Genomic DNA, 25,839 nt, shown 5'->3' with positions numbered 1-25,839 from the left:
GAGTCAAGCCTCTTCTAATTGATTAATCAATAGCTTTAATTGAGTTGAGACTCCTTAGTGGGTAGCTTCACCACTGTTATCCCCTTCGCTGGCACTATCCCGGCACTGACCCCCCACCAAAAACCTGTTGCTGTGGCTGGCCTCTGCCCAGGCTGTGCTCCCACAGCACAGCGAATTCCTGGGGCTTGCAGTTGCCTGGGGCTGCAGAGGGCTACTGCAGCAGTGACAGAGGAGTCGGACCATGCAGGGCTCTCCCGGCACGGGGTAGGAGCCCCCAGGAACAAGCTGAAACACAAGGGGTTGCAAAATGTCCACGGCTCATGGTACCCCTTCTGTCAGCGACAGCAGAGCCCCCGGGCATGGGCAGAACAGGACACGCACCCCACCCGTGCAGCCTGCGAGAGTACCTGGAGACACAGAGCACGGGGAATGGGGACTGGGAGCGCGGGGCTGCCTACGGGCACCGCCGGGGTCACACTGCTGCACGCCCGAGCCACAGCTCTGCAGAAGTGGAAATGAACATTTTATGGTAAAATATGCAGAGCATGGGACAAAAGGAGAGAGCGTTTCTCGCATAATGAGACGCTGTCAGAGACAAGCTCCCCAGGAAACCAATTAAGAGGGCGCTTCGCGTGTGTCAGGCCAACACCTGGCAAAACCTCCTTTCCCAGAGTGAATTCCAGCCGCGCGGCTCCACGCGCCCCCAGCACGGCCCTGTCCCGCAGACCCTCAGGCGCAGCCGGGAACCCCACGCGTGTCTCAGGCGGCACGGAGCCGCCTCTGCCCGCGGGGGCGCGGCGTGGGGCCGCTCACTCACGGCCGCAGGCACGTCCCGGAGCCCTCAGCGCGCCGCACGCCCGCAGGGCTGAGCCCGGCACTGCCGCCGCCGATGGGGGCTCGCTGCGCTCTGCGGGAGGACCGGGGCTGCCCGGGCGGGACGCGGTGCCCGGAGTGGCCGCGGGAGCACCGCCCAGGCCCGCCCCGCCCCGCCGCCATGGCGCTGCGCTTCTCCGCCAACCTCTCGTGGCTCTTCCCGGAGCTCCCGGCGCTGCCGGCGCGGCTGGAGGCGGCGGCGGCCGCCGGGTTCGGAGCAGTGGAGGCGGCTTGGCCGGCGGGCTGCCCGGCCCAGGAGCTGCGGGCCGCGGCGGAGCGGGCGCGGGTGCAGATCGCGCTCCTCAACACCCCCCCCGGTACGGCCGCGTCCCGCTGCTCCCCCCGTGCGTGGGGTAGCGAGGACCCTCCGGCGACCCTGCCACTCTCTCCCAGGGGACCAGGAGGCGGGCGAGCTGGGGCTGGCGGCCGTGCCAGGGCGGCAGGCAGCCTTCCGGCAGGGCCTGGAGGCGGCCGTGCACTACGCCAGGGCTGTGGGCTGCCCCAGGTAGGTGCGAGGCGAGACCCCCGCTCCGGCCGCGCCCCCGGCCCCGCGGCTGCCCTGGGGGGCTTCCTCTGCTGCCCTCCTGCTCCAGCGCTGCGCCCGAGCGCAGCCTGCCCTTTGCCCCGCGGTGCCTGCCGCCGCCGGGTCACGGAGCCTGTCCCGGGCAGCATCTCCTGCTCGGCTGCGTCGGGAAGGAGCCAGCTCGGGGCAGACCCCGCTGTGCGGGGCCGCGGCCTCAGCCTGCTCGCTGGGAGCGGGCCCAGAGCTGCCAGGCACGAACCTGACCCTGCCATTCGCAGTAGAGGCTCTTGTTCTGACCTCCACACATCAGTCCTCAGGATAATCCTCCCTTTTTCCTCCTCAACTGCACCAATCGTTTCCACCAGGACACCACAACAGTTGCTTTATTGAGGCCATGCTGACTCCAGCACAGCAGAGACACCATAAAAGATGCAATTAGCCTGGCACAGCTCCCTTCAGCAAACCAACAGGGCCCTTTTATTCCACTTTCTTTGCACTATTCTTTCCTGTTGCAACTCAGTCCAAAGCCCTGTGGAGGGCATGGGCTAGGCAGTCCGGAGGCTGCCCAGCACCATTTGCACACTGGTACAGGCACATTGAAAAGGTTTTTGTTTCTACTGTGTGCCTTCCCCCAGTAGTGGCTGAAGATGGCCTGGCGCTTGAGCTTTTCATGGCAGGGCAGTCCAGCATGTGGCACTGTCCCCTCCCTGCTCACAGCCAGCAAGCAGTGACACCAAGCATAAGGCAGGTCCCTGGCAAAAGCAGCATGCCAGTTGCCCAGCATGCTGGTTTGGGGCTCCCCAAGGAGCAAGAGCCCAAGAAAGCTCCAGAGTCAGGGTGAAAGAGCTAAAGGCAGTTAACAAAAGAGAGAAGAAGCAAGGTCTGTGATTTGTCAGGCAAAAGGTTCAAAGTCATTCCTCTGTGCATTGAGGTGGAATGGTGCATATTTGCATCCTGGCTGGCAGCTCACTGGCTGCTGTTGTGCCTCCTGCAGGAGAGATGGCTCTTCTTACCCCTTTCTGTGTCTGCTCCCCCAGCCTGGCCCCCTTTTCCATCAGCAGAGGAAGGTGTATTAGATCAGGCCAGCTGCTCGCAGTTGCTGCCTGTGATTATCTTTCTGTGCCTGTAGGATTCATGTGATGGCTGGGCGGGTTCCCTTGGGCACAGACCGGGCTGCAGTGGCAGGTGAGATGGAAACCACCTTCATTGAGAATCTCAGATACACTGCTGACCTCCTGTCCCAAGTAAGTGGGGAATGGGTCCTGCTTTGAGTGTGTAGCTCTTAGGATACCCAGCCTGGCATAGGGAAGTTATGCTTCCTGCTGCAGAGATGACAGGATGCTCCGCAGGGTGACAGTACTGTGTTACAGGAAGACATGATTGGACTGTTGGAGCCTATTAACAACCGTATCACTGACCCTCGCTACTATCTGAACACCCCACACCAAGGTAAAGCAGACAACAAGAGTCTCCTTCAGAGGAGGAGAAGGATCTCCACAGTTGATAAAGGGGGTCCTCTGGGGCTTCTCTGCAAAGCTTCCACCTTGGGGGCAATGGTTTCTCATTTCTTGCCCCCTTAGCTGCTGCCATCCTGGAGAAAGTGGGACGGCCCAACCTGAAGCTGCAGCTGGTGAGTCAGCATTGAAGCTCTCCATGAGAGAAACTTGCACAGGTCCACAAAGGAGTTCTGGTGGCCATGGGTTTGTTATACCCTCTTGGGGACAGTGGACAGGGACCATAGCACAGCTGTCCTTAATTGCTCACTGCTGACCAGCTGCACCCTTCATTTTCCTCTCTCACCCCAGGACCTTTTTCACTGCCAGATCATGGATGGCAATTTGTCACGCAACCTGGAGACCTACTTCCCACTCATCGGTAACACCCTGCGCCTGGACCACTGGGGAGTGGCTTTGAGAGAGGGCCCTCCTACTCCAGGCTCTGCTGTAGCTGGCTGGGGGTGTGGGGCTGCTCTTGGCTGACCTTTGTCTTGTGGCCAAAGAAGGCTGCAGGCAGAGCTGCCTTGGGCATGGCCTCTCCTCTTCCCTCCCTAGGTCATATCCAGATTGCACAGGTACCAGGGCGGCACGAGCCTGATAGCTCTGGGGAGTTGAACTTCCCCTACATCTTCGAGCTCCTGGAGTCCCTCGGTTACACTGGCTATGTGGGGTGCGAGTATGCTCCGAAGGGTGAGTAGGCCTGCAGGTCCGAGCCCCACGGCAGGTCCAAACACAGACCAGCTGGCTGCGTACTGTGCAAAGACAGGCAGGTCCTGGGAGGCACAGGGTGTCATCCCTACCTGGGGATGAAGGCTCTGTCCTGAACAAAAGCTGCTCCAGCTTCTCCAGCTGCAGCAGGAGACCTTATCTGTCACTGCAGGAGACACCCTGGAAGGTCTGGGCTGGCTGCGATCCTACTGGGAAAGCCGAGGGCGGCAGCATGGTGGGACCAGCAAGACAGCCAAGTAAAACTAGAAAACCATGAGAATAAAAGACAAAGCAATGGCTTAACAGAGGAGCATGTGTCTTTTCTAGGACTAGGGGAGTGTGGTGGGTGGGATGATTTCCTAGAATGAGATTAGGAGCATCTATGTTATTTCCCTTCCCCAGGCTCTACTGGGCCAGCCCAAGATGTTGGACCCTCATCTACAGAAGTACCACCTGTAGTGTGTTCAATTTAGTGATGGCTCAGGCACCACTGTAGGTGACTTCAGGTACAGAGAAAACTTTCACTTCCAGTCTGCAGGGGTGTCCAGGGAGAGGTTTCCAGTCTCCCCAGTAAGGGGAGCATTCCAGCTGGTGCCTGAAGTTGTGGAAAGAACACTTTGGACTTCCAGGTACTGAAGTTCTCAAGGCTGTTGCCAGTGTCCAGCACTGGCAGCAGGGCTGTGACTCTGCAGCAGAGCTGCAAATGAAGCATGCAGTCCCCTGGCTGGCTGATCCAAGGTAACAGGCTGCCTGCACATGGATACTCAAGGCTGACTGTCCTGCTGCTACTGTTCTGGAGCAAGTGTAAGATTCCAGAGCAAACCCAGCCAGCCCAGTAGCCAGGGCTGCTCTGCATCCTCCACAGGCAGCTTTCCACAGCCTACAGCGACTGAGCAGGGATCTGGTTCAGTTTATTTCACAGACAGACCAATGGCTCAAATGTACACCTCCATAAAACCTTCCTCTGATCCAGTTTACCCTTCCTGTTCCATTCATGCTCTCCCAATGAAAGCAAAAGGCCAGAAGCAGTTGTCCTCACTGCCAGTCAGGCAGTCCTGCACTCAGCAGTCTTTCCTCCTAAAGCCAGAGCACTGTGCAGTGCTGCCCTGGGCAGAAGATGGTGCTGTGCACACTCCTCAGTGCCTTCCAGCAGGCAGAACTCATCTATGGATGCCGAAGCCATGTCCCTGAGAATTGTTCTGCTGCAGCCAAGTTCCTGCCCTTGCTGTTTGGTTCAAGGCCATTCAGTATCAAACCCACTGAAAACAGCACACAAGGGCCATACCACCCAGGCAGCGATGAACTGCACCTCCCCAGGCTCCTCAGGCCAGTAGCCATGTGTGCCACTGGCAGCACTGCCTGCAGTGCCCACGCACAGGTCCCCCCAGAGACCCGTTCTTCCCCATGGTCACCCATGGCATGGCCGTGCCGAGGTCGGAATAGGCGTTGCTCCGGGATGGGGGTGCTGGTGCTAGAGCAGGCCTGTCCACAGGTTGAAGCAGGCAGTGTTGATCACTGACTCCAGGTGATGGTACGTGGACACAAGCTGTGGCAGAGGACTCTCGCTGTTCTGGGGCTGCACTGGGAACGGCTCCCGGAAAACCACAGTGAGGCTCTGCCAAGAGGGAGGAGAGGGTCAGGGGACAGGCTGCAGACAAGCACTGTGCAGTCCCTGGCCCAGGTGTGTGGACACTTTTTTGGCAGTGTCAGGCAAATACTGGGAGAAGTCCCAAAATGCCAAGGGCACTAAGCTAGTGCCTCTTCCTGTGACAGAGTATGTTTGAGCTTCCTCCCAATTTTTCTGCTGGAAATTCAGTGCAAGGACTTGCCCACTCTGTCCCAGCTCTCATGCATCTGCAGTTACACCAATCCTGGCAGCAGCCACAGGAGAGGAGGGGATCCTACTGCATCCACAATAACAGGAGCTTCCAGGGAAATTAGAGGGAAATTTCTTCTTCTAAGGGAAAGAGTAGGAGTGCAACAAATGGGGAAGGGGAGGAGATTAAATGTAATAACTGCAATCCTAAAAATAAATGCTGCCTGCTCCACTCTGACTAGTGACTGTACTGAAAAGAGAGGAATAGGGAGCAGGCAGAGGTTGCAGGAGCTGAAGCAGAACAAAAACGTGACTCAGTGCACTCAGATCAGTGTCATGGAGGCGAGACACAGGGACAGGATGTTCTCCAGAGTTGAAATGCAGCACATCCAGTAGCCAGGGTCCTTTACAAACTGGTAAAGCCATGAGAAGAGCTGTGTAACTACAAAACAGCAAATATACCACTATCATTTAGGAGGAGAAAGGAAGTTATTTGTGAGCCCAGCTCCAGCAGCATGCAAGGCTTTGGAGCAGACTGGGGGAGACAGAACCATGAGGGAAATGCAGCTCAGTGTTACTAAAGTGATGTGCTAATGCTAAAACTCTTTGATAAGATAATATTTCTAGACAAAGGAATCATGGTACATCTTATCTGAGATTCAGGACGGATTTGATGTGGTGTCACATGGGAAAATTTAGGTAAGCTGAAAAGATAGGAATTAACTCAAAAATTATAAGATTAGAACACAGCAGTGCTGAAAGGGGACATGGAGAGAGGTTACAGATAAGAGTTCTTTCAGGACAGGCTTTGGGACTCACACTGCCTAGTACTTTAACAAGTCTGGTACAAAGATGAGGAGTATGCTGATAAAATTTGAGGCACTAATACAAAAGGGGACTGGGATAATGCCAAAAAAAAAAAAAAAAGCTCTGAGAGAGTTTTGAGAGGCCACAATAATGGGATGAATGCTAAGCACAAAATACAATGTTATGAAAACAAAGGATTTCTGTTACAAAATGAGAGTCACTGGGAGAGGGGATGGAGGTTCTGGGTTTATCATATCAATGACCACAAGGTGACACTATGACCATGAGGTGGCAGGAGGCTCTGAGCAGCCTTCCAGCAAACACCACCTCTTCTGTCTCCCCTACCTGCTTTTCAGATGTGGCATGGCATCAGTTACTCTGCAGTCTCTGCAGAAACCTTATTGTGGACTGAAGCCTCTTGCAGATCCCCTACTCTCACATGGAGCTGTGTGGCAAACATATTTCTCTCTTTTTCAGGATTTTTCATAAAGGTACACAGAGAGAAATGAAAGAGAAAACAATTTCTATTTCTGCTCCTTGTTTTTCTCTTGTGGAATGTGTCTGGAGAATTGTTTACCTAGAGTGATCATTTGGTTGGATCACGGTGGATTGTTTGGGCCTGATGGCCAATCGGATCCACCTGTGTCTGGACTCTGGAGAACAGGGTCACGAGTTGTGAGGGAGTTAGATAGGATAGTTAGAGAGAGTAGCATGTAGTTTTTAGTATCCTCTTTTATATAGTATATTAATGTATCATAGCATAATTATAATAAAGAATTCATTCAGCCTTCTGAACTAAGTCAGACATCATCATTCTTCCCATTGGGTTCGCCGACATCTACAACAGAGCTGCATTCCCTGTGACCCATCCTGTACCCTGCCTGGGAACACAGCTGAAAGCAAAGTATTTTTGCCCTCAAGTTCAGTGAAGGCAAAGGCCCTTGCAGGTTTGCTAGGACCCTGACAGTGCAGGTCCCCTTCCTTTCTGCCCAGGTAGGAAGGAGCAGCCCACAGCACTGGTGACCCCTCCCATCCAGATCCAGTGTGATCTGACTTTGGACTGAAAACAGAAGGACTGCTTAGCCTGGATAGAGAGACAGCTGAGAAAATGATCCAAAAGCAATCCTGTGAAGGAAAAGAGGATCAAGTGTTCACTCTTGTCTAATACAAGACAAAGGGACATCACATGGAAAGAACAGTAAGAGTTTCAAAAATAAGCCAGGGAAGTTCTTCACCTTGACTGCAACTGCCTCACGGAGCTGCAAAGCAGGGGAAATCAAGAATACCAGAAATTAACCAAAGGAAATAAAGCTGTGGAGAGCTATTAAATAAATGCAAAGGCCACTTCTAGTCCAGTATGGGCCTAAGCTACAGATTTGCACATGCTGGGACAGTATTTAGGAGAAGCATTACAAGCTTCTTGACCTGGTCGTGTTCTCACACACACCTGCCCCTGGCCACCACTGGATCAATCTAGACAGATTCCTGGCCTGAGCCAACAAAGCTGTTGTTCTGCTCCCAAGGACTCACCGTTTTTCCTGAATGAGAATCAAGAAACACAAGAACAAAGCAATCTGTGAACTTCTGGTTGAGCACAACCTGTCAAGAGAGTCACAGAGCACGTTAGAAAGGAGCCAGTACAGAACTCAGGACAGGGACACAGGGACAGAGGCTGCAGGTGGGCAGTGGGCTGTGTCTTACCAGATACTGGGTGCCAGTTTCAGCATTGTGGAAGTGCCGACAGCTCTGGGGAAAGCGGCTCAACAGCACCTTGATGAGGCTCTGGTACCAGGAGACTGTCATGGTGAGGAAGCATTCCTGAAGGCATAGAAAAGGCCTGATCTTCAGCCTCCCTCTAGCCATGGCACCAGCAGCCATAATGCTACAGCAGCCATCAGACCCCAAATCAGATGCAACCTTCACAGCCCACTGAGGATGCTGACTGAGGGCTGTTGACTCTCTATAGACAGGTCCATGCAGTCTCCCCCTTCCCCTGCCTGCTAGGAGCTGTGTTTCTGCCTCTACCTTCCCACCAAGCAGGAAGAGATGTGCATTGCAGGCCCCTTCACCTGGCACCCCACTCTAGCTCCAGAAGAGAACAGCAGCTGCTGTGCTGTGCTCCCAACCCTGCTGCTCACCAGCTGAGGGTCGACATCTGCAATGGATTTCCCATGCACAGCATCGAGCAGCTCCTCCAGCTCCACCAATGAGAGCTTGCCCAGCTTCAGCTTGTCAGAAGCCAGAGGCTCCAGAAGGAAAAGGCGTTTCCAGAGGTTGTCCCTGCGGCAGTGGCACTTGGCCAGCTGCACCATGCTGCTGAGCTGCTTCTGGGCTGAGGCCACCTCAGAGGCCAGCAAGGGGAAGAGCGGAGAGGTGTAGAAGAGCCCTGGCCCCAGTTTGACCTGCGTGCCCCCTGCATAGAACTCGCTGCTGTCCTCCATGTCCTGCCACAGCTCCCGCTCTGCTGATGGCTGCCGGCCCAGGCTCGGCTCTGGCTCCGCTGCCTCCCAGGCCGCCCGGCCTACCACAGGCTCCAGCACTTCCCGCTGCAAGCGCGGCAGCTTCTTGAAGCGGCGCATGTCGGCCGTGAGCCGCGGAAAGAGCTCCCGCTGGCTTGTCATGATGACGTAGAAACGCAACCTGGGAGCAACGAGACACCTGTGACCTGGGGAAGGGCTGCTCCCCTCTCAGCTGCACTGCAAATGAGCCACAGGCCCCTATGTCCCTGCAAGAAAGGATGTTTCTCTGCCCAGTTTCTCACAATTATCCTCCCCAGACACCAACTCTGCCTGTGCTATTCCAGACAGAACCAGTCCCTCCTCGCCCGCCAGGAAGCTTTGCTGTCGCTGGCTCCCAGTGCTTACCGGAGCATGCGTCTCTCTGCCTCGCTCTGCTCCTCAAACGGTGCAGCACTGTGACAAACCAGGAGGGACACATCGAAGTCATCGTGATGACGCAGACCTTCAGAATCCTTGTAGGAGCCCGAGCTGGGATAAAAAAAGCACATCAGTATGAAGGAAGCCTCACTTTGTTCTCCCAAGGCTCCTGATCACAACAGAACTGTTGGACATGGGGAATGTCACACAGAAGGACTCCTCAGAAGTGCCATGGGAAATGTCAAATACAGCTGCACACATACATACCACCCCTGTTGGCCATCTCAGAAGGACTGTCCAGAACTGCTGTTTGGCACTGTAAAGAACAGTCAGCTTTGCTGGCACCTTAGGGCAGTGTCCTCAGGACTGGCAGGTTGCCACCAATCTCCAGCAGCTCCAGAAACCTGCAGCAGATGCACTCACCTGTTCCAAATAGAGACCAGTGCATATTCGTTCTGCTCTGTGCCTGGTGCTCCCTTCTTGCTGTCATTGCCCGTGGCCGGTCGGGCCATGCGCAGGGGTTTCATGTGGTAGGTGTTGGCGTGGTCAGCGATGTAGTTGTACAGCTGGTGTGCAGTGATCATGTTGGTGGGCAGGGCCAGGGTGCCTAGTGGAAAAATACATTGCTATCACAGGAGACATTGCAACCAACCTGCCCCTTCCACAACAGGGCAACAAGGACTTTCCCTGGAGCTCAGACCCTCCCATCACCCTCACCCTGTCATCTCCCTGAATACTCCAAAGGTCAGGAAGATTTATTTGTAAAGGACTTTTGCCAAGTTGTGTGCTGGTGATCAATCCCAGACTGATCATATATTGACCTACATACCTTGGAAAACATGATTACGGCCAAATTTGGGGATGTCAGAGTGATGGGCAATGAAATCCTCCAGGAAGCTGGTGAGATGGTAGCCTTGGCGGAGAGTCATGTGGGAGCCCAGCAGATACTGGTGGACTATGCGCAAGTGGAAGTCGTAGCTGAACGAATGCACGTGCATGAGGTCCCGTACCTTGTCACACTCCTCCGTGAAGAGCATAGAGAGCTGTGGAGGGACAGGGAGTCAAGGCAGGAGTGCTACCAGGCACCTCACACCCTCCTGTAAAGCCCTGCTGACAAGGCATGGCACAGCCAGTGCAGCTGCCCCAGCATCAGAGCAGGATGCAGCCTCATAACACTGCCCTGTGTATGTGCAAGCTTTCCAGGAAAGAAAGCTCAGCAAATCTGCAGACAAGGTCCTGGAAGGCTCTAAGCTTAGGAGAGACACTCCTGGCATATCTAAGATGTAGCCTTGCTAGAGAACTCCCTTGGAAAGGACAGTAGGGTCACTTCCTTCTTGTTCCAAGGGAAGCAGAGAGCCATGCACTGACTTTCCTTGGAGTAGGCATCTTTGCCAGAATTGCTCCTATTCCTCCCCAGTCTACTCTGTCTTGTTCCCCAAGCTACGACATGAGTCATCCTCTTGCCAAACCTCCCTCCTCCTTTTAGTGCAATCCAGCTCTGCTCAAGCAGCGCCATGGAGGGCATGTGGCTGCAGAAAACTCTGTGAGGTTCTGCTTTTCCATGAGGAAGGGTAAGAAGCTTGCATAACTTGCTATGCCTGAAATGCCCACTATGTTCTGGATCACTCCTCCCCAAAAAGCATCCCCTGACCCTGAGGAGCACCAGCTGTGCCTGCAAAGCCATTACCTGAGAGTTCACAGACTGGCCCATGGGGATGCGCGAGCACTCCAGCGCGTATTGCTTCACACAGAAATAACAGCCCTGGAGGAGAGAGCACGTGAGCAGAGCACAGCACAGCCTTGGGCCCCTCCAGGGAAGGAGCACAGCCCCCATACTCCACACTTGGGCTGGGGCCCAGACACTCTCACCCCAAGTTCTGTCTCACCTCTTGTCTGAACCAAGCCAGACCAGCCAACATGTGGCTGAGCACATAGCACCCTAACTGGTGCTGAGCTCTTCATTATCATTCCTCCAGGCAACTCTTACTGCTCTGAGCCCTGCAGAATCATCTCCAGCTGATCCCAATCTCGCAGGACCATGGAATAAGCAGGACAGGACAAATGAAGAATCACATGTCCCTGCTGCACTCCTCATCACTCCCTTTGTCACCTCTGAGCACTGTCCTTGAAGATCCCCCAGAGATTGTACTTTGTTTCTTGTTCTTTCTTACCTGGAAGGCCAACTCCATCAGTACAATCCCACCTGGAAGAGCTCTCTGTAGATGGTAGGTGGCAACAGCAGGGCTTGTGCTCTGGGAAGAGAAGGACAAAGCTGAAGAGGTTCTCTGGCTCACAAGGGTGTGAAGCTGCCACAATGCTCTGTGGCAGTGGTGGAAATAGAGGCCTCATCAACTGAGCAATCTCACTGGAGAGAACAGAAGAGATACAGCAGAGCTGACAGTGAAAAGAATCCTAACAAACCTAATAAACAGCCTTTGAGAGAATACGCCAGGCACATTGATCCCTTCACCTCCTGCTTGCTCAAGACAAGGTGTCTCTAGAGTGTGGGACACTGAGCCAAAAGCATCCATGGAACCTGTTCTGTTCCCAGATCGCTGTGCCTGCCTGATACAGCAGCTATCAGAGACATCCTGTCTCAATTCAGAGTTTAGCTGCCTGAAAATTAATTTGTTCCCTCTTAACTTGCTCAGCAGATTGCTCTCTTCTCATTTTATCTGCAAGGTGTTGTCTTACCCACAGTCCTGCACCATCATCAGCCAAAGGCAGGTGCCAATAAAGTGTCAGAAAAGGGTGAGTAAATGCTACATGTTCCCATCATCCCTGGGTGATTCCACAAGCCATGGGTAGTTTCTACTTAGCTAGAGACTCCAATGGATTCCTCTCCCAGGTACGCACTTATTCAGTCTCATAAGCTCATGTTCACAAAACTTATGTGTTCACAAAACCTTTTGTGTTCACAAAACCCGCTGCTCACAGAAACACTCTCCTTAGTTTTAAAACTGTCTCCAAATACTTTCATTTGATGGTCTGTAGGTGTTGTATTGAATAAGACAGGAAAGGGTCAATCCCTCTCCAGGTTAGCTGCAATATTGTAGAGCTCTGACTTGTTCCTCCTTAGCTGCCACTTCTTTATACATGAGGAACCTCAGCCTGCTCTCACAGTAGAGCCATTCCAGGCTTATCTTCTCTAACCTCTTTAACTTCTGCATTCATCTCATGCTAACTAAAGACCCTTCTGCCCTAGAGTTGCCCTTAAGCATAGATGCTGAAGATTCTCTGACAGGTAATCCTTCAGAATCTCACCCAAAAGCAGCTATCCTTGCCCTAGGTCATCTTCTTCTGAGCCCCTCCAAGCTGTTACCAGTCTTTTGATATTTGCCCTGGTTCCACCTAGTGCCAAAAAAGGGCTCTGAGGCCTGCAGGAGGTCATGCAGGAGGGCAAAGAGATCTCATCGCATTCAAACTCTCAAAGATGGTGCTGGTCTAGACAGGCTGGCTTTGATGCTTTCTCTGCCCTCCCACCTCCTTTCTACCTGAAACAATTTCAAAAGCCAACCAGAACTGGCCCACTCCACAGCCTGACTTCCATCTCAGTTCCACCCTTGGAACAGAAACGCACTCACCTTTGGACTTCCCTCTGGTTTTGGCTTTGTGTAGGAAAAGGACCCTCTACCCTCCACTCCCATTGCTGCCAGAGCTCGGATCCGGCTTGTGCTACTGGAAACGAGAGCAGGGACAGCCTTGAGCAGGGAGCCAAGACCTATTGTGTCAAACCAGGGCACAGCTCAGCGTGTTGGCTCTTCTCCAACACCAGGGTCCCCAGCACATCACTGACCTGCGAGTGGTAGGTGAGGGTGGCCGCACCTGGACCAGAATGAAGCCCATGCTCTGCAGGTACTGGATGTACTGCTGCAGGAAGGCATTGCACATCTCCTGCAGCCACGGCTCCTCCTTCACCTTGCAGGGCAGTGCATCTGCCGAGTCACAGCTGTAGCTGCGGTCCCTCCCCGAAGCTGTAGAGTCATTGGAGCGGTGGCGCTTCTGCAAGAGAAAGGAGAGCTGCTCTGACTGGCCCCAGCAGAGGACACCAGGTGCCCTGGTCGAGCAAAAGGTAGATCTCTCTCTGCCAGAGAGCACTAACATCTCATTGTCCAAGCACTGTCCCAGTGCATGCACCAAAATGCAAAATCCAAGATCTACCCAGCCATACACTGACCTAACAGCACTGCAATAACCTGCAGGAAGCTGCTGCCTCCCCCAGAACAGCTTCCACAAAGTGTTAGTGGCTCACAACTGGTTCATGCAAAGCTCAGAGCTTTAGCTCCTATTGCCATGGTAAGAGTCCAATCCCCTTATGAATCCTGCTGACTTCTCAGGATTTCCTAGCAGTTCAGTAGCACTGAAAAAGTGTTTCCTTCTAAACACTCAGTTTTCCTTTTGATGTCTTGAATACTCCTTTTCTATGTGCTGAGAGAGACTAAGGTTTCTTTTTTTGATCTCTCTACTTTAAGCCTGCAGTTCTGTTACATTTCTACCTGGCTTTCTGCCTATCTGCTCCACCAACCACAAGAGATGTCTCTTTACCTGGCATCTCTCCAGCTACTCTCTGACTTTCTCCAAGTCTCTCCAGTTCAGTGCCTTTGCCACTTACTGGCCAGATGAAGACATTAATACACTAGTATTTTAGAAATTTATTAGAATATTACCCATTATACTAACACCCCTTTCTGATGTACTCTAACCAATGTCTGCTGCACCCAGCTGTTCACAAATTGAAGAAACCACAGAGATGTGTGCTCTGTACAGGCTCTGCAGTGAGTGTACAATACAAGAGGGTTCAAATTTCTCTCCACATTGTTGTGTTTTACTGTGAACCAGGTCCCAGCTCTCACAAAAGCTCTTATTTCACAGGCTACTCAAGTGCCTCTTGAGTTCCTTGCATTCTTTTTCTGTTCTGACCAATCTGAACAGCCCTCTAGCACTGCAAAGTCTGGCAACTCATATGTCCCAATAAATGACCTGCAGATAGAGAAACCAATACAGCACCTTGAAACCCCTGCTGCAAGGCTCTTCAAATTCAATAACCAATTTCCATTTTGCTCTGTTCCAAAAACAAAGTGAAGTTTTCATTCTGTGATGATGCCATCCCTTTCACCTGTGAGTATTCAATTTCTGTAGCAACTTCTGCTTAAAGACTGTCAAAACCCTTTTGACATTCTGATACATTACAACAGCCTGTTCTTCCCTTCTGACACACATACAGACTGTGAACAGCCAGTATGGGATTTGCACTGGTTAGTCTGTCAGGTTGCAACCTGCTCAGGATTCAGCTGGTTTGCCTTCAATTGTTTTGGCTATTTGTTGGGTCCAGAAAAAGCTTACCAGGTCTGGCTGCTGAATGCATAAGGGAAGTTTTGCTTCCTTAACAGATCAGTACCAGACAGTGCCCTTGATGGCTTCTCCAAACTCAGCCCTCAATTCCCTGGGTAGAAAAGGAAATCGGTCTTCTCCAGGGATAGTGTGGCTGCAGGAGAAAAGCTTTGAGGACCCAAGGATTTTCTCAGTCTCCAACCTACAGCATTCAAATTCATCCTGTATTTTAGGAGTGAGGCCAGAGCAGCCCTGTCTTGGGAAAAGGCAGCTCCTTTGTCCCTGTGCACAAAGCCCAACCCCACTGGTGCTTTCTGACACTCACCTTCCCCTCGACCTTGCCCAGCTGGTCAGTCTGGATTTGCTGCCGGAAGGCTGGGTCAAAGAGCAAGGGGGTGGCACAGTAGTGAACCAGGCGTGAGGACTGCTTCAGAGTCTCCAGGTCTGCCAGCTGCACGACATGAGAGGAGCATAGCTACAGCACACAGCCCTCACCGAGGCCGGGAACAAGCTGTTCATGACACTGCAATGCTGCTCAAATGGAGATAATCAGGGGAATCCCCTGCTTGACAGCCTTTCCAGTGTTGGGCAGTGAGGCCACATGCCCAAACATGGTTCAGAGCCCTGCAACCCCAAAAGTTCAAGCAGAGACCACTACTCCACTGCCTAGCACCATCCCCACCACACACCCTGCTCGGAGCTGCAGTGCTCCCAGCGTGCTGTAAGAAGGCCCAGCCCACCACCTGTCCAGGCTGCACTCACACTGATAGGCATGTTGGACTGAGCTGATCTCTGCTGCCAGGTGACAAAGAGGTTTTCAATCTTCATCTGTTTCTCCAGTTCTGAAGGAAAGAAAGCAGTCACAAGAGCATCAAGCCACAGCCCCAAGTATTGCTACTCTCCTTCACTCCCACCTCAAAGAGACCATAACCCATTCCCACAGAGAACTGTCCCCGGACAAAACTCTTGTTTCTGCCCTGATCTCCTTTTCCAGAAGTGAGATTATTAGGCAAGCTCCCATGATACCAGCCCCCTTGCTTTACCTTTTCTCTCCATGCTTTTAATTTCCAGGAACTGGGCCCCATGTCGAGCCACAGGGTCAAAAGGTCCCAAGTCAGGCCCATGGGGTAAGCGCCTGATGGTGGTGACATCCCGCAGAGCTTCGTCAAAGGGCACCACGTCGGGATGGAAGTGCAGGGATGGGAGGCTGCGGGCAGAGCTGCTCAGCCGGCCTTGCTCCTTACTGGGTGGGGGACATGGGCTCCGGATCAGAGCATCCACCTCCAAAGTGGAGTTCAGGAAAGGATTTGGCTCCTAAGCAAACAGACACAGCCATTAAAGCCTCCCTACTGCCAGCCCTGGAGAAAGAACCCCCAGAGTAAATCCAGATCTGGCTATCTGAGATTCTGGCTATCTGGCTGAGATCTGTGTTAGCCTTTTCCACTACCAGTTCCAAAAAGAGCACGCCTGGGCCCACCATGGCTCTAATGCAAAGTGGGAAGCCCATTTGTCAGCCTCCACCCTAAGTAATTCAGTCACCAATAAGTGCTGCCAGCAAAAGAACCTGGCTTCTCTTTCCACCTGTCTCCAAGAGCAGGGCAACAGTCTGGATGGAAATGGTCAAGTTGGACATGTGAATGTCTGAGGATGCCCTGCCAATCAGCACACAAAAGGTGCTTGCAAGCTTCCTCAGATCCCCAGACTGCCAAAGCCCTTCCTGAAGAAGAAAGGACTGCCCTGCCTGGAGTGGTGCCCTACCTGCTTGCTGTCCTCATGCCATGGTGTGTCCATGAAGCAGTGGTGGTGGAAGAGTCCCATCTTTTGGCTGATCAGGCAGTGCACGATGTGGGACCGGGCATTCTGCCACTGCAGCAGGCGTGTCAGGGAGCAGTTCAAGTTGGCCCCCAGGTCTGGGGACCAGTTGTAAGTGTAGAGCGTCAGCTGGAGAGAGAGGAACGGGAGGAAGACTTAAGGTCATGCTCAGAGAGAGCCTGCATGGTGGCACAGGCTGCCCCAGGCATTCTGGTGGTACTTGCTGCAGCCAGTTTCAGATGACAGGCTGGAACAGGGAGAGTGCCAACAGCTCAGTTACAGTCCCCTGTTAACAGCAACAGCCACTACTACCTTTTTGTCAATGATCTCCATGAAGAGGAACCTTTGCCGGGGCACCAGGCCTCGACCAACAAGGCTGGGATCAGAGCCTCTCTCTGCTGAGCTGAATTCCATGGCCTCAAAGCGCTGGAGCCCTTTGTGAACTGGAAGAAGCCACAGTTATGACCCTCAGTACCGGTTCATCCCACTTTTATGTCCCACCATCCAATTAAGATGTCATGACAGGATGTTTTGCCACAGTACTGCTCAGCTCATCTTGAAATAAGCTGTCACAAGCACGTTCAAAAGAAAGGTCTCAGAAGGCAAAACCAGACAACCCACTGCCCACCTCTGGGCACAAGCAGTCTATCCCAGTAAGGAGGGGAACCCCATTCATTGATGTCCCCCGCAAAAGACCCCAGCACAGTCCCAGGGACCATGGCCAGGCACTCACCCTGTTCTGTGCTGCAACGCCACTGCTGGAAGTTGCGTCCCAGCAGGATGAAGTGCCTGATGACACCGGGGCAAGGGCTGGCACTCTGACCAGACTTATAGGGCAAGAAGGCAGTGCCCCGATGGTAGCTGCAAAGAAAAGCCCCAAAGGTGGCAGCTAAGCAGAGCTGTGGCAGTAGAAGTACAGCTGATCAACACCTGCTGGTGCTAAACAGTCACCCGTGAATCGCATAACTCACCAGATCTGCTCAAACACTTTGACTGTGGTGTCACTTGCCAGGGCAGTGACCAGGTTCACCACTTCCACTAGGATGGAGGACAGGAGGAAACGAGAAACCATCTCCAAGGAGCACTGCTGCACCGACGGGCACCCTGCATGGAAGATGTACTGTAGGACAAGGTGCCAAGCTGCCTCAGAGCCACATCCTGCCCACACGAGCAGTGGAGAGGGCTAAGAGCCTGAGGCAGGCAGAGCTGGAGAGCAAGAACTTTACATGGACGAGAAGATGAAGCCTGAAATAACCCCTGGTTTCAGGTTCTGGCCCAAAGTGGGACTGGACCAAACATCCTGTATGCTCTGAGCACAGCACTTTATTCCCCCACTTATTCATTGTTCCCTGGCTTACTCCTCACCAGAGGAAGAGGAGAGCTCTACCTTGCCATCAGGAATGTGGGAGGATGTGCAAACACCAAAGTGAAAGGTAACCAGAAAGTAGCAACATGGTAGCCGTACAGCCCCAAATCCCTGCATCTGAAGGGTGCTCCTCCTCTCCCTCCCTGCCTGCAAGAGGGTCACTCATGCAACTTCACAGTCCCAGAGCATATTGCAGAGGCTCAGATCCTCCATCCCTGCTACATCTGAGAGCTAAAGCACTACCACAGCTGGTTGCTGGAGTCCAAGTCTCTCCAAAGCAGCTGCAGACAAGTTCAACAAGCCCTGGACTTGGAGCACGGCAGACATAACCACAGGCCTTAGAAGGTTTGTTCTGATGTGCAGGCACATGCCAGGCCTCCTGCCACAGCATTCTAATGCTGATGCTGGCCTAGAGACCAATGTGACTCTGGCAAGGTTTGGGGAGAGACAGGGTGTGTAACTAGGACCAGCAAGGAATGAAGATGGATGCTGCCATAAGAGGACTTGTCCCAAGAGCTCTGGGTACAAAGGCCCACTCCCAGCCCATCTGGAGGAGCTGGGACCCGAAACACATACCCAGGTGGTTCATGAATGCCATCCACTGCTGGCAGGTTTGACTGAAGAGTGGGTGCATGGTACCTACATCTCCTTCTTCCAACTGGCAGGCTCGGCGCCTGAGGAGAGGGAAGGGAAGCACAGTTACACTAGATCAGTCAGCTGTAGTGAAGGCAGAAAAGTGCAACAGTCCCTCACAGCTCCAGAGCAGAGCTCTGGGAGCCTCCTTTTTGGGCTGATACAATCCTTGAGCTGGGTCACTCTTGGTCAGTAGCCATATGAGTGTCAGGTGTTTCACAGGGCCCCACAGTGCAGAGAAGGGATCTCTGGCAGGGAGAAACAGCTGTGCTCCCACAACACTCCAGCAATAAGGGGTAAGGCTTTGCGTGTGGAAGGCAGCTTTCCTAAACTGCCTGTGTAAGGGAGAAACTACAAGGAAAAGGAATATGTGGTCCAGAGGCCATCAGGATGCAGAGCAATGTACAACAGATTGGGGGAACAACATCCTGGCCATCCAGCCTGCAGGCTGTGCTTGCCTCTGTGCCTGTTCCAGCTCAGCTGTGGCCGTGGCCCGATCCTGGCTCAGGTGCTGCTTGACATTCTCTGTCTTGTGCCGCCGTCTCGTGCGAGCCTCTTCTGGCCTCTCCAGCACAATGTCATCAGTAGTCTTGGGGCTGCCCAGCTCTGAGGACTCTGTCTTGCTCTAAGGGAGAAAGGGTTAAGTTAATATTGGGCACATACACAGCCTAGTCAGTGCCCTGATTTCAAAGTCCCTGCTGCAAGCCTGGCTTCCCACTCCCAGCCAGATCCCTACTGTCCATTCCTTGTGGCCTGACACACCACAAGGACTTTACAGGCCCTGTTCCTTCAGCAATGTTACCAGCATGTCCCAGAAGCTGCGGCGTCCCAGCTTGTTTGTGGGTGTCACTGGCTCTCCAGAGCTTGACGAAGGTACAGAGGTGAAGTGCAGGGGTGGAGGACAGCTTCTGCCAGGCCCCCCACTGGCCAGGGCCAGGCCCTTGGTCTCTGACATGGTCCTCCTTAGGCCTCCTGGGGAGACAAAGCAAATCAGACTCTGCAGAGGCTCCCCCTGCAAAGCTGCTGGGTACCCCATTGTGTCTGGCCAGAGCCTGGCTGGAGAGAAGGGAAAGAGCCATCAGTAACATCCAGCAAAGTGGATTCAGTCTCAGAGAACAGACAGACCCTTAAATATCTCTCCAACACCAATGTCTACGATGCTTCTTCCCCAAGACACCACACCACACATACTGCAGAGGGTAGAGCAGCTTCCTCCCTCCTTGCCCACGCGACCAGATTCCCCCCAGCACAGCCAAGCTCCTGCAGGCCAGGCAGGAGGAGCAAGGCTGGGTGGAGGCTCAAGGTGGCCATCCTGGCCAGGCTCTCACCCGCAGAGCTCAGGTCCTCCAGGTCTGCAGCACTCAGGGGGCAGGCAGCTTCCACGCACAGCGGGGCTGGCAGCACAAGGAACTCCATGATAGCATCGCAGAGCGCGTGACGCAGGGCCCCGCGCAGCTTCTCCGACAGCTGCAGCAGGCTGATGTTGCCCTTCTCCCAGATATCCAGGCGCACCCGCACGCAAGGCTCTGTGGGGAAAGGGTAGATCTGCAGGGCTCTTCAACCCTGCCTTCACCAGCCCTCCGAGGTGCCCCATGGGATGTGGAGGCTGCGGGCAATGGGCAGCTGCTGGCCAACTCCCCACCTGAAGGCAGGGCGTCAGCCCCTGGCTGGTGCCTGCTGACGGCTGTGAGGCTTTCGAAGTCGCTGTCCTGCAGCAGGCCCATGATGGGTGAGGGGGAAGGCAGCTTCAGAGGGTCAGGCCTCTCCCCATGGGGCAGCAAGGTGGGGCTGCCGTGCTCATCCACGAATGTCAGTGCAATGCATGCGATTCCTGCGGGGAAGAATCCGAGACAGCCTCCATCGACACAGCGCCAAGTGCACCCCCACAGCGTCTGCCTGCACCTTGCCACCCCACAGCTGGGAACATCATGTCGCCACTTGAGTTGCACGGTGTCACTTGGCAGGCAGGGCCCACAGGAGGGGAGGCAGCCAGGGGAGCAGAGGCTAGCTGTGCCTGTGGGGAGCCAGGGTAAGAAGCATGTTTGGCACAGGGTGTCCCCACCATTCCAATATTCTCTCTCCTGTAGAGTCACAGATTTCACCTTGCCCTGCAAGAGCTTCCTGGGTTGTCCAGCACCACATGCAAGAGGAAAGTATCTCCATTTGCACCAGGAGAGCCTTTTTGCAGATTGATCCAGGATGGAGCTCACCATTCCTGTCCTCTTAAGGGACAGAGTACAGAACCCAGATGCTCATCAGCAGCCCCCTCCAGGCTGTGAAGGATGTAGAGTCCCTGCAGATAGGACACCTTGTTGCAAATTACACTCACAGCCCCCTCCTCACTGTACACATGAACAAGATCAGGTGCCTTCCCCATGCACTCCAACCAGACAGGACTGGGGACAAGGCAGACTCACACCCAGCTTGGAGTCACTGCAGAGAAAAATCCAGACCCTGCCTGTTGGCTCTCTATACTGAGCCCTACGCACACACAACAGGACAGTTCAGAGCTGCAGAGCAGCTGTGTAGTTCCTGCCTCACAGCCCACGTGCTGTGAGTCCTGGGCCACACAGGAGAAGCCCTGCTATGGACCAGAGCAGAAACAAGAGCTGACTTTCCATGGCCCAGCTCAATGGCCAGTAATGCTTTTTCTCTTCAAGCTAGGTCTTATAAGCTCTCAGAGATAAGCATTACACTCTTGATAGCTCAGCAACCTCAAGTGGCATAAAAGAAGTAGGATGGCTCCTGTGACAGTGTTAGAAACAAAAAGTTTTAATAAAAGGCAAAATAAAAAAGCTCTTTACAGAAAAAAACAAGATAGGGCAAGAGGTTCTTGCTCCTGCTAAAACACTTCACAAAAGCTATTACTTCTTTTGTTCTCTTCTTTTTCTAGTGAATTGCTTAGGTGAGACCTTTTGGTTTCTGTCTAATTAGCTATCCTTAAGTTTGAAGTAAAGTCCCCAAAATCCTATGAGGTGTCTTTTATCCAAATTGAAGAGAGAAACTTCTAGGCTTTTTTTCCTTTTTAAGGAGACAAAGAGTAACTTGTTTACTCCGTCACAGAGAGCACATTCCTACAGGCCAGGGCACCAGGGAAGCATCTGCAAGGTCCAAAACTCACATTGTAACCTTAGATGTTTCCACTCCCTTTGAAAGCTCCCTAAGCCAGCACTCAAGTGGCTGGATGGCAAAGCTGGCCCAACACTGCCTAAAGGTGATGTGCCCCAATACAAATAACCTCAGCCCTACAACACTGCTGAGCCCATACTTCTCCTTCTCAATCCCAGCAAGGATGGCAGTGACACCAGACTCCACTGCCACAGAGTAATCCGTGTCCCTGACCAGATCCCCAGCTCTGCACTGAGGACAGGTGCCCTCTCTGCATGGAGACAAACCCAGCCCAAGCAGGCTGTGCCCAGTCTAATCAGCAGCAGCACAACCACCCAGTCTCCATCATTCCTTGCGAAGCATAAGTTCTGCAGCAACCTTTCCTCCAAGGCATAAGCTCTGCAGCAACCTTTCCTCCAAGCAGACACAAGGGAGAGTGCACTGGGATGGAGAGAGATGCTCACAAAGGAGAGAGGTAGGCATTCAAATCAGAGGGCAGCTCATGTGCACCCATGCTGAGGAAATTACAAGCAAGCCCCACAGAGCCTCTTGCTGCAGAGCCTGGCAGCTCTCCAGGACATGGGTGTCAATACAGGAGTATCAAGAGCGGGAAATCTGCCCCACATGACAGTGAATATTAGCTCTACCAACCAGACTTTCTTTCTTTAAACAGTAAAGGGCAAAAACTCCTCAACAGTCTGGCTTGGCAGTCAGCCCCAGGCCCACCAAAATGGCTGAATGATTATGTGGTAATTATAGACCATTCCCCGTTTCTTCTCCTGGACAAATTCCCACACTCAGCCTCTGGCACATTTCCCTATCACACATCCATTCCTGTACCTCTGCTTTGCTTCAGTCTGTCTGAGCAGAGGACATGAAAACAACTGACCACAATCCAAGCAGGCCAGGTCAGCAGCCTGCCCCTGCCCAATGAGCAGAAAGGCTCTCCTCCATGTCACGGGGAACAAGCCTTCCAGGATTCCAGGAGCATGGAGAAGCTGAAACCAAACCACTAAACTACAGGTTAAAAAAAAAAAAAAAAACAAAAAAAAAACAACCAAACCACAAACAAAACAAAAAAAAAAAAAAACCAGCTTAGAAGCTCAAAATCTGAGTTCTGGAGCTATAGAATGAGGTACATCAGCAAGAGCTGCTAAGGGTCTTACTGCCTGGTGCACTGGAAGTGGGGTGCTGGAGAACTGTTATCTCCCATCTGTGGGGGACTCTGAGCCCCCTCTGGCCCAGGCTCACTGAATTACAAAGCACACATCTAATAGTGCCTGGCCACTCCAGCCTGGCCACCCCAGCTCTTTGCTAAGCAAGGGAACACCTCACTCCATGACACAGCCACTGGGAGAGTGATGATGCTACACCCTGGAACATCAATGACATTTGAAACATCGGGACTCCTGTTTTCCTCAGGGAAGAGATGCCTGTTTGGACCTGTGGGAAAAAAGATGCAGGATTCTGGAGTTCACTGCTTGCAAGCTAAGAGGGCATCATATGGACCCTCAGGAGCTGAAAATCACTGAGCTGCCACCTCAGGGCGACAGGTTCTGTTTGCTCCTTTATCCAGCTAGCAAGAAACAGGGCTCAGCTAAATAGACATACACACACACACAGAGGAGTCAGAGCAGAAGCCACAACACAAGGAAAACAAGAACAGCTGGGACCAGAGAGCTGCATGGGAAAAGGTAATGGAGTAATACTTGGAGCCATGGGTGCTACCTTGGAAGTGAGAGAGTGGAAAGAGGTGCTGCACAAGGTCCGACATGGTACCTACATAACAGAAGAACATTCAAACAGTGCACGAGGGGCACAAGACACACGGTGGCCAGGTGACAGACCACACGGCCTGGACAAAACATGACATGACAACCTGCTGCAGGGTTGTCCCTATCCAATCCCCTCTCCAGCAGTCTAGAGGAAAAAGCAAGGACATTGCCCACAAAGCCCACGCTCGGTTACATGCACCCAGATTTCCCTCTGCAGCAAGGCTTATGCCACAACTGCTCCCACCTCCAGCCCCATGGAGCCTCTGTGCCCCACACCGAGGTCTCGTTGTGTCTAGAGCTGCTTCCTGCAGCAATAGGTCAAGCTTAGCAAGTTGCTCTGTGGGAGGCCTTAGTTTGCACCGCCACACATGCAGAGGTGTGCAGTCCCTCAGGCACACACCTTACCCACCTTCCAGCCATGGAGGAACACACTCCCCCAGCACTGACCCTCCTCAGTCACTCATAGCTCTCCAGCATGGGAAACACCTCCCCAACACACAGCCCCATACCCTGTTTCAGAAGAAGTGAGCACAATACCTTTTCCACCAGTGCCTTGGCCACCTGGCTTGTTGTACAAATAGAGATCCTGGTCAGGAATGCTCCCGTTGTGGTTGAAGTAGTGCTAAGGAGAACAAGGAAGAATACTGACAAATATTAGAGAACTTGCCTTAAGTGGAAGGAGACTCATGTATATGCAGAGCTCATCCCCAAACCTGTAGAATCAAATCCAGATCTCCTCAAAATACTTGCCAACACAGCCTTCACAACTGCTGGGGTGAAGGAACCCCTTACAGTTCATACAGAGTTATGTGGCACTACATATCTGTCTTTACTACAGCCATGCTAAGGAGTGGGTAGCTGCTCCCAAATTTTTATTAATCCTGATGTTTCAGTCCTTAGATCTGAGGGAGCCACGCAAGGAGCCAACTTCAGCTTTGAAAGGGAGCCTTCTCCCATGCTCCTGGGAGATGACTGTGGGCACGAGCTTTATAGTTGCTGCTTTTTGCACAGCAACTGCCTGTCATGAAGGCATGGCCTGTCTGGGCTAATCAGGGTGTGCTCAGACCTGCAGAACTCCCCCAGACCTTAGGAGTTGGTGTCAGTTTCTCCCCAACCCTCCACTGCAGAGCTGGCAACATGGTGTCAGAGCTGCCCCAACAAACGCCCCCGGCAGCAGCTAGAAGCTGGGCAGACCTCTGTCCCAACCCCAGCCCTCCTCACCTTGAAGTGGTGCTCCACGTTGCTGTCGGTGTACTTGGGGGTGTGCAGGAAGATGAGCAGGTTCTGGCGCAGGTAATAGGCCACGGCGTGCAGCCAGGGCAGGGCTGAGGGCGGCAGGGAGAACTGCAGGACCTCTGTGGGCGGCGTCCCGGGGGGCTGGATAAACTGCACACAGGAGGCTTTACAACCCAGCTGGGACTAGCAGGCTCTAATACTGATAAAAATTATGCCACTTGGCTCTGGAAAGGGGGAAGTGTGGTGGGCAGAACCCTAGACAGTGCCCTGAGACAGATCATAGAATATCCTGAATTAGATGGGACCACAAGGATCAAAGTCCAACTCTGGCCCTGCCCAGGACAGCCCCAAGATGTGGGCAGACATTCATTCCAAGGTGTGGGAAGGAGGGCACAGGGAAGTCCCACCATGCTGCAAACCCAGCAGATGGAATCTCCCAGCTTCTCTGGTACGCACATGGTGTATACCTCAGTGAATGCTAGCCTGACCAAGCACTGGAGCAGGGAAAAGGATGTAACAAACTGCCCTGGGCTTCCTTGGGGCAGGAGCAGCCGAGACAGGTCAAAATGTAGCAAAGGGCTCTGGGATGAAGAGAGCAGATTAGCCAGTGAGGTACCTCCACATCTGCTGGGGTCAGCTTGCAGTTCCGCACCAGCATGACAGTGATGATATCCAGGGTGGCCTCATCCAGGCGTCTGCGCAGCACCTTCACCAGCTCATCCGTGATCTCAGGCCCTGACAAGTGAGCAGAGGTAAAAGCAGCTTTTTCACCCCATCCAGTAAGAATGACTACAGCCACGTCTCACTCCCTGTTCAGGATGTACCATCCTCGCACTCACTTCCCACAGGGAACCTGACTTTCCCCACCATCAGTTTCTTCAGACATATTTTTCTATGGGTTTTTGATCACAGGAGACTGTTGGTGCAGTAGGCAAAGACAAATGCACTCCTGCACAGGGTCTGCAGGAGGTTTCATTGTGGATATGGATCCTTTCCTTATATTTTTACCCACACAGAACAGAGAGCAGCTCTGGGCTAAGGAAGAACTATTTGCTCAGGAAGGAGATTCCTCTCTTCAAGTGAAGAGGGCAGGGAGCCCAACTTTGCTCCTCTGCTTTACATCAGCACAGTTCTGCTGCCAGGTGCTATAACACATACCTGCTGGGGCAACACCATGGACCATCAGCTGGATGTGTCTGTCTATCTGTCCCACAGGGCGGGCAGAGTCCACACTACGGCATGAGGCAGTGTCCAGAGAGGAACGAGAACCCTGGAGAAACAAAAATAGCCATGTGGAAGTAGTTTCATATGAATTCTAGATCCATCATTGTCCCAGGCCATCAGCAGGGTCAGGCAGACCCCACCCACTGCTGCCCCACTCCACAAATCTACAGTGTAAGTTTTACCCCACATAAAATCCAGGTTGCTGGAACTACTGAGTTCCCTCCATTCCTGGGACCATAACACCCACATCCACTC

The 25,839-nt window shown here is 53.1% G+C and overlaps 2 protein-coding genes across 7 annotated transcripts in view; one reads left to right on the top strand and one right to left on the bottom strand.

The window, feature by feature from the left end:
* Window positions 1-939: 939 nt before the first annotated feature.
* On the top strand, window positions 940-3,903 carry HYI (hydroxypyruvate isomerase (putative)). Its single transcript, XM_068200049.1, has 8 exons — window positions 940-1,190; window positions 1,267-1,378; window positions 2,526-2,640; window positions 2,767-2,845; window positions 2,977-3,026; window positions 3,202-3,271; window positions 3,448-3,582; window positions 3,773-3,903. Exons 1-8 carry the CDS (start codon window positions 995-997, stop codon window positions 3,859-3,861), a joined length of 846 nt encoding a protein of 281 aa, XP_068056150.1. The 5' UTR covers window positions 940-994; the 3' UTR covers window positions 3,862-3,903.
* A 587-nt stretch (window positions 3,904-4,490) lies between these two features.
* SZT2 (SZT2 subunit of KICSTOR complex) overlaps window positions 4,491-25,839 on the bottom strand; it is a 54,857-nt gene continuing 33,508 nt past the window's right edge. For 4 of the 6 annotated variants that reach the window (XM_068200047.1, XM_068200042.1, XM_068200046.1 and 1 more), the window contains exons 46-72: window positions 25,519-25,630; window positions 24,977-25,095; window positions 24,346-24,510; window positions 23,662-23,746; window positions 19,884-20,072; window positions 19,570-19,767; window positions 19,044-19,213; window positions 18,700-18,866; window positions 18,185-18,282; window positions 17,214-17,346; window positions 16,976-17,103; window positions 16,555-16,685; window positions 16,189-16,371; window positions 15,474-15,744; window positions 15,193-15,272; window positions 14,756-14,881; window positions 12,896-13,101; window positions 12,684-12,777; window positions 11,271-11,351; window positions 10,787-10,861; window positions 9,929-10,142; window positions 9,523-9,706; window positions 9,088-9,210; window positions 8,362-8,863; window positions 7,925-8,041; window positions 7,754-7,822; window positions 4,491-5,215 (exon numbers count right to left, since the gene is read on the bottom strand). In XM_068200047.1, coding sequence (XP_068056148.1) covers window positions 5,072-5,215; window positions 7,754-7,822; window positions 7,925-8,041; window positions 8,362-8,863; window positions 9,088-9,210; window positions 9,523-9,706; window positions 9,929-10,142; window positions 10,787-10,861; window positions 11,271-11,351; window positions 12,684-12,777; window positions 12,896-13,101; window positions 14,756-14,881; window positions 15,193-15,272; window positions 15,474-15,744; window positions 16,189-16,371; window positions 16,555-16,685; window positions 16,976-17,103; window positions 17,214-17,346; window positions 18,185-18,282; window positions 18,700-18,866; window positions 19,044-19,213; window positions 19,570-19,767; window positions 19,884-20,072; window positions 23,662-23,746; window positions 24,346-24,510; window positions 24,977-25,095; window positions 25,519-25,630 — 4,164 coding nt within the window. In that variant the 3' untranslated portion in view covers window positions 4,491-5,071. The remainder of the gene's footprint in view (window positions 5,216-7,753; window positions 7,823-7,924; window positions 8,042-8,361; window positions 8,864-9,087; window positions 9,211-9,522; window positions 9,707-9,928; window positions 10,143-10,786; window positions 10,862-11,270; window positions 11,352-12,683; window positions 12,778-12,895; window positions 13,102-14,755; window positions 14,882-15,192; window positions 15,273-15,473; window positions 15,745-16,188; window positions 16,372-16,554; window positions 16,686-16,975; window positions 17,104-17,213; window positions 17,347-18,184; window positions 18,283-18,699; window positions 18,867-19,043; window positions 19,214-19,569; window positions 19,768-19,883; window positions 20,073-23,661; window positions 23,747-24,345; window positions 24,511-24,976; window positions 25,096-25,518; window positions 25,631-25,839) is intronic. The other 2 variants (XM_068200044.1, XM_068200048.1) reach the window with 1 other exon arrangement.

This window comes from Anomalospiza imberbis, chromosome 9 (assembly GCF_031753505.1).
Source record: "Anomalospiza imberbis isolate Cuckoo-Finch-1a 21T00152 chromosome 9, ASM3175350v1, whole genome shotgun sequence".
NCBI classification, from domain to species: Eukaryota; Metazoa; Chordata; class Aves; order Passeriformes; family Viduidae; genus Anomalospiza; species Anomalospiza imberbis.
The sequence above is the reverse complement of the archived record's forward strand: the minus strand, read 5'-3'. Positions and strand labels throughout refer to the sequence as shown.